Source organism: Enhydra lutris, unplaced genomic scaffold (assembly GCF_002288905.1).
Source record: "Enhydra lutris kenyoni isolate GAN:26980312 unplaced genomic scaffold, ASM228890v2 scaffoldscaffold113, whole genome shotgun sequence".
Classification (NCBI taxonomy): domain Eukaryota; kingdom Metazoa; phylum Chordata; class Mammalia; order Carnivora; family Mustelidae; genus Enhydra; species Enhydra lutris.
Genome location: NW_019154197.1, coordinates 1,036,667 through 1,044,342, shown reverse-complemented (window position 1 = coordinate 1,044,342; position 7,676 = coordinate 1,036,667). Strand labels below are relative to the sequence as shown.

At 44.8% G+C, this 7,676-nt stretch overlaps 1 protein-coding gene across 1 annotated transcript in view; it reads left to right on the top strand.

Moving 5' to 3' along the window:
- Positions 1–7,395: 7,395 nt before the first annotated feature.
- Positions 7,396–7,676, top strand: part of LOC111139705 (microtubule associated serine/threonine kinase like) — a 31,300-nt gene continuing 31,019 nt past the window's right edge. The window contains 1 exon segment of the mRNA XM_022492047.1: positions 7,396–7,672. Within this exon segment, the coding sequence (XP_022347755.1) occupies positions 7,529–7,672 (144 nt within the window). The 5' untranslated portion in view covers positions 7,396–7,528.

Here is a 7,676-nt window from a genome sequence, read left to right as displayed (position 1 = left end):
TATTAAATCTATGCTGCCTCTGCTCTATAAATGGAAAAACAAAGCCTGGTTGATAGCACATTTATATAGAATATAATTTAGTCAATACTCTAGGCCCCCTGTTACCAGACCTGCTGCTCATAAAAAATGATTCCTTTCAAAATATTACTGCTCCTTGCCAATGTCCTTGATTACCCAAAGCTCTATTGGATGTGTACAACCAGATTAATGTTGCTTTCCCGTCTGCTAACACAACATTCATTCTACAGCCCATGGGTCAGAAGCAATTTATACTCTTAAGTCTTATTATTTAAGAAATACATTTTGGGGTGCCTGGGTGGCTCAGTGGGTTAAGCCTCTGCCTTCCACTCGGGTCATGATCCCAGGGTCCTGGGATCGAGCCCCGCATCAGGCTCTCTGCTCGGTGGGGAGCCTGCTTCCCCCTCTCTCTCTGCCTGCCTCTCTGCCTGCTTGTGATCTCTGTCTGTCAAATAAATAAATAAAATCTTTAAAAAAAAAAATACATTTTTATAAAGACTACAGCTGCCATAGAGTGTGATTCTTCTGACGGATCTGGGCAAAGTAAACTGAAAACCTTCTGGAAAAGAATTCACCATTTCAGATGGCATTAAGAACATTTTCACAGGGACGCCTGGATGGCTCAGTGGGTTAAGCCTCTGCCTTCAGCTCAGGTCATGATCTCAGTGTCCTGGGATCAAGTCCCGCATTGGGCTCTCTGCTCAGCGGGGAGCCTGCTTCCTCCTCTCTCTCTCTCTGCCTCCTTCTCTGCCTACTTATGATCTCTCTCTGTCCATGAATAAATAAAATCTTTAAAAAAAATAAAAAAGAACATTCTCACAGGAAGAGGTAAAAATATCAACATTAACCGGGGTTTGGAAGAAACGGATTCCAAACCTTATGGGTTGACTTTGAGGGGGTCAAGACTTCACTGGAGAAAGTAACTGTAAATGTGGTGGAAATAGCGAGAACTAGAAGCAGACCCTGAAGATGTGAGGGAAGCGCTGCAATTCCATGATCGCACTAAGACGGATGAGTTGCTTCTTATGGATGAGCCAAGAAAGTGGGTTCTTTTTAAGATTTTATTTATTTGAGAGAGAGTGTGTGTGAGCGAGCATGTGATTGAGAGAGAGCACACAAGGCACAAGCCACAAGCCGGGAGGAGAGACAGGACAGGGAGAAGCAGGCTCCCCGCTGAGCAGGAAGCCCAATGCGGGGCTCGATCCCAGGACCCTGGGATCATGACCTGAACCGAAGGCAGATGCTTAACCAACTGAGCCACCCAGGTGCCCCAAGAAAGTGGTTTCTGGAGGTGAAATGTACTCTTGGTGAAGCTGCTGTGAGGCTATTGAAATGACAAAACATTTGGATTATTACATAAACTGAGTTGATAAGGAAGCGCAGGGTTTGAGATGATTCAGTTCAATAATGAAAGAAGTTCTACTGTGGGTCAAATGCTATCAAATAGCATCAATCTGACAGAAAATTCATTCATGAAAGGAAGAGTCCATCGATATTGCAAACTTCAATGTTGTCTTATTTTAAGAAATTGCCACAGCCACCTCCCACCTTCAGCAGCCACTACCATGATCAAAAAGATCATGAAAGCACAGGCGACAGGTGAGCCTGGATGGCTCAGTCGGTTAAGTGTCCAACTCTTGATTTCTGCTCGGGTCAGGATCTCAGGGTCGAGAGATGGGAGCCCAGTATGGGGTTCCGCGCCCAGCAGGGAGTCTGCTTGAGATTCTCTCCCTTTCCGTCTCCCTCTGCTCCCGTGTGTGTGTGTGTGTGTGTGTGTGTGTGTATGCTCTATCTCTAAAAATACATTTTTAGAGGAAAAAAAAAAAAAGGCACAGGATGCCTGGGTGGCTCATTCGGTTAAGTGTCTGCCTTCCGCTCAGGTCATGATCCCACATCCAGCTCCTTGCTCGGCAAGGAGCCTGCCTCTACCCGGGCTTGTGCTCTCTCTCTCTCTCTGACAAATAAACAAAATCTTAAAAAAAAAAAAAGCACAGGGACAGGGGTGCCTGGGTGGCTCAGTCATTAAGCGTCTGCCGGGTCCTAGGATCAAACCCTGCATTGGGCTCCCTGCTTGGCGGGAAGCCTGCTTCTCCTTCTTCCACTCCCCCTGCTTGTGTTCCCTCTCTCTCTCTTTGTCTCAGTCAAATAAATAAATCTTTAAAAAAAAAAAAAGCATAGATGATGGTTAGCATTTTTCAACAACGAAGTATTTTTTAAAGTATTACATTGTTTTTTAGATCATAGTATAGTGCAAACATAACTTTTAGATGCACTAGGAAATCCAAAAATTCATTTGACTTTTGTTAGTGTAATACTTGCTTTACTGTGGTAGTCTTGAACCAAACCCACAGTATCTTCAGGGCATGCTTGTCTGCCAGGTTTTATACTATGCGCTTCATTTATATCTCATTTAATCCTTAAAACAGGCATAAACAATACTTTTTACTTCTCATTTAATTGACAAAGACAGCAAGAATTTAGACAGGTTTAGGGGCACGTTCAAAGTCACACGCAACAAGTCAAGTGTATGAACAAAGATTGTAACCAAGATACTCTGACTCCAGATTCCAGTTAGACTTTTACTGAAATTTCCAGAAATAAATTAACAATATGTTGTAAAATTTTTAAAAATTGTTAAATGTAGGGGCGCCTGGGTGGCTCAGTGAGTTAGGCCTCTGCCTTCAGCTCAGGTCGTGATCTCAGGGTCCTGGGATCCAGCCCTGCATCAGGCTCTCTGCTCAGCAGAGAGCCTGCTTCCCCCTCTCTCTCTGCCTGCCTCTCTGCCTACTTGTGATCTCTCTCTGTCAAATAAATAAAATCTTTTAAAAATTTGTTAAATGTAAAACTACATCTTTTTTAAAAAAAGTATGCATACACATATTTGTATAGAGGTAAGAAGTATGAAGGAATATATTCTAAAATACAATGTCTGCACATGAAAACTGTGGAGTTTTTAAATTTTTATTTATTTATTTGACAGAAAGAGAGCACAAGCAGGCAGAGTAGCAGGCAGAGGGAGAAGCCAGCTCCCCGCTGAGCAAGAAACCCAATGTGGGGCTTGATGCCAGACCCTGGGATCATGACCTGAGCCAAAGGCAGTCACCCAACCGAGTCACCCAGGTGCTCCGGATTTTTATTTTATCTGTATTTCTCTTTCCAGCATTTTTGGCAGTGAGCATGTATTATTTTTAGGGTGAGAAAGAAACAATAAGCTCTTTTAAAACTACAGAAATAAAATTATTTTAAGATACGTATTTTCTGCCTATTTCTTTGAAAAGCTTTATTTCAATTAGTTATAGCTCTTCTCATTCAAAAATGGATTTAAATTACTAAAAGATGGTTTGATCTCTTCTCAATGAAAAAGTTCACTTTTTGTATCTTTGCTAACTTCACAGTTTAAATTTAGGCATATTCCATCGGCTAAGCAGCCAGGAATCACAAATGTGTACCATCTTTCACAGCATAAAATGTGTAAGGGTTCTGTGAGCCCAGTTAAGCCTGCCTACGGTACACAAAATACCTTCACCATCTCTACCAACATCATGTACCCCTAACTCTCCATCCAGCTGATGATAAATCTCCTAAAATTGAATCTTCTTGATACAAACTTCTTGAACTTCAGTTTTAAAGGGTTTAATACTGTTTCCAACAGGCCAAGTCAGACTTCTGTTTCGAACAACCGGTAGGATTCCTCCAGATGTAAGCTAGGATGCAATAGGAAGTTACCCAAGTAAGAGGCTGGAAAGCTATCAGAAGAGAGGAAGGAAAGGGACAAAGGCAGGGAAGGAGTAGGTTTTGTTTTATAGAACCGACAATTCCAGCCAAGGAGACATGATGTTTCACCTGGGAGCCCCTTGCCAGGTGTGTCTCCCTGACAGCCCCTTATGGGAGCCCCTTGCTAGGTGGGTCTCCCTGAAGCCCCTCTGAGCTGTCCTGAAGTTACCTTTAGCACATGATAACGCCCAGATCCCCTAGAGGCTGAGTTTCCCACCATTTTTTTGAACATACAATGTGTGCACTAGCATGCTGACACGCTGGGCCTGAGCGACTGACTTCAATTGCTCCCTGCCCCGCCCCCTAACACATTGAATAAAAGCTTCCCTATACTAACCCCACAGAGAGCCACCTGTCCCCTTACGTTAAGAAGTAATAAAGTCCTTTGTTTTCAACAGTTCCTTGAATTGTGTTCAACTTGATGCATCTCAAGTGGCAAACCCCTTGAGTTTGGTTACATGGACACTGTCATATTGGTAAATAACATTTCCATGCATCTGGCTGGTCAAACCAGAAACATCTCTTTCCATCATCCATCATATCCAATCTCTCATTAAATTCTACTCCTTGTACAAAACAAAACAAACCAAAAAAACCCCTAACTCAGTGGGGCGCCTGGGTGGCTCAGTTGGTGAAGCGGCTGCCTTTAGCTCAGGTCATGAACCCAGGGTCCTGGGATGGAGCCCCACATCTGGCTCCTTGCTCAGCAGGAAGCCTGCTTCTATCCTTCTACCTGCTACTCCACCTGCTTCTGCTCTCTCTGTCAAATAAATTAAAATTCTTTAAAAAATAAATAAATAAATGAAACCTAACTCATCCCCTTCTTTCCATAACCATTGCCCCCACTTTAGTGGTGCTTGATTCCCCTCCAGAATTACTGCAATAACATCCTTTACTGAAAACACCTCCGCTCTTGCCCTTCTAATTCTCCACAGAAGCCAGAGTGATCTACTGAAAAGGTAAATCTGATCATGGCATTCTGTGCTTAAAGACATCCAATGGTTCCCAATACACTTAAAATGAAATCCAAAGTCCCGTCTTATTAGGGGTGCTTGGGTGGCTCAGTTGGATAGGCAGACAGTTAAGCATCTGCCTTCAGCTCAGGTCATGATCCCAGGGTCTTGGGATGGAGCCCTGGATTGGATCAAGCCCTGCCTCCAATGGCCGGGCTCCCTACTCAACTCCCTGCTTAGGGGGTGTCTGCTTCTCTTTCTTCCTCTGTCCCTCCCCCTCTCTCTCACTCTTTCTCAAATAAATATATAAAATCTTTTTTTAAAAAAAAAAAAAGGTAAGTTACCTTATTATAACTTCCTCTATGATTTGCCTCACTGCTTCTCCCTCACCTCATTTCTGTCATCACACCATTTCATCACTACACACTAACCACCAATTATTCACTAGCCACACTGGCCTTATTTTTGTTCCTCCAATCAGCTAAGTTCTTCCTTATCTCAGGACCTGCAGATATCCTTGCAGATACTTGGGATAACTGTTTACTTCCATTCACTCTTTACCTGGCTAACTCCCATTCCATTTTTCTTCATATGTCCATCAAGATTCCACATTTGTTTTCTCTACCTGACTGGCACATTACTGATGCTCAATAAATAACTAATCACTTCATATTCAATTATCCAGCCAGTACTAGCCAAAAACAAAACAAACAAACAAACAAAAAACCAAGAGAGTGGGGTTACACAAAGGAACATAATTACACGTTCCTGAAACTTAAAAAGTGTTAAAATTATTTTAAAATCTAAATATGTCCAAAACCTGTTTATTTGCAAAACTGAGAACTCAAAAAAAAAAAACAAAAAACAAAAACAAACAAACAAACAAAAAACCTATCAAAATGTTGCCATCCAAAAGAGATGATTAAATGAACCAAGGACAAAACATTGTCACAAGTGATTACTCCTGAAAGAAGATAATTAAGAACCCTGGGAATCTTTTTTTTCTGCCCTATCTTTTGCTTTATGAAAAAAAATGGGACAGGGGCTAAACAAAAATAGTAACGCAAGCAGTCAATAACTTAAAAATGTATTTATCAGTCTTTTCTGGCCGAAAGAAAGAAAAAAAAAAGCAAGCCAGCCAGCAAGCATTCGTGGTACTCAAATTATTACAACACGTTTGAGTTAAATTCCATTTAAAAAGGAAAGAAAGAATTGGGTATCGCGGTTGTTACAGTAAATCTCCAGAGAGGTGATAAGATAGAAAACATTACTTGCTCCCTTTACATCTAAGGCAAAGGCGTTTCCATCCTCACTCCGCACCCCCCACCTCCCACCCCAGAATGTCCGGCGCTGAACAATGCCTAATGGATTCTCTAGTAAAAATTTCACGCTATCAACTCGATCAACCAAGGTCTCCAACATATCGATCTCTACTACAGCGTCCGCCTTCTACTCTCAGCGTAGCCGCTGATCCCGTCTCAATCCTAGGACTCGCTTTGAGTAGATCGCTTCCCTCCCAGGATCCCAAACGAGAAACAGCTTCTACAGAACCAAACGGCAAACAGCCGCGGGCAAGAAGGGAGGAAAAAAGGACCGATGCCGGACTCACCTGGGGCTGCACGGTACTCGACAGGGAAAACATCTCCTCCGGGCTCTCAGCTACCTCGCCAGCCTGCCGAAAGTGCTCCTCTGTCCACGGCTCGGCGGGGAGGTGCTGAGCCCTTCTTTCCTTTTCTTTCCCCCTCTCCCCTTAGCCCTTACTCTCCCTAGAAACAGAAAATGGCTTCCCTTTCTCACAGCTGCTGCAACGACAATCTGCCCCGGAAGCTAAGGTTCCAACGCACCAGTACTTCCGGGGGACGGGTGGGCAATGCTCGGGGCGGACGTCTGCGGCTTCACTTTTCCCGGACTGACGTATCTCCTGCCGCAGCTGAGGTCCCCTGGCCCCTAAACGTGATGTTCACGTTGAATGATACAAGTGCGGGATCCGCAAGCTCTCTGGCCATATTTCTTCCTTAAGGGGCGACGGCATCGAACCTCTTCAATCTTTCTTTGTAAACCGAATTTACCAAACCTTCCAATATATTCTCTTTTTCCGACGGGGCCGTAAGGTACGATAAACTCTTTTGCTACAGTTTGGTGCTCTTTATCTTCCCCACAATAAATCGAAAATTCTTCCTGTTGGTTCTAATCCGCTTCAGTCCGGCAAGTTACATCGTGTTTGTATGTCGGATGACAGGGCCAGCCACCGGCTTCCTGCTCATCCAGTTTCTCCACATTCTCTGATTTGCACTAGCCAAACCGAACTGGCTGACATTTCCCGCCAGGGTGCGAGGTCGCGAAGGAGTAAAAACCAAACAAAGCAAAAGTGAGGCGAGGGCAGGGTCCCGTCAACCTCGATTGGAGGTCGGTCGAAACCTCAGGTCTGCGATCGAGATTCCAGTCCGAGTAGCCCCTTTTGCTTGCAGGCCAAAGACTGTCTGTACCTCCCCCATTATTACAAATGAAGTGATTGGGTCGCAGTCCCCGCCCTCGAAGAGTCTGCCGTTGGTTGGAGAATTTCCCAAGGTCTCCGCCGGGGCCTACAAACCAGAGATGACAGGGGCGGGGCTCTTCTGGGGGCGGGGCTGCGCTGGGCTCCGCGCGGCGAGCGCCACAACGCGGTGGCGTCACTGACGGCCGAATGCGTGGGCGGGGTCTTACTTTGAACTCAGTTGGCGGGAGTTGTGGCTCCGAAAGGAACCTTGGCTGATGCTGCAGGCTTCTATCCGGACTGGTTTACGATGGAGCCCACTGCGGGAAGCGAGAAGGAGAGTGACGGAGACGCGCTTACAGGGGAGTGCGGGAATAGGATCCCAGTGCCACGACCTCCCTCCATTGAGGAATTCACCATAGTGAAGCCCATTAGCCGTGGCGCCTTTGGGAAGGTGT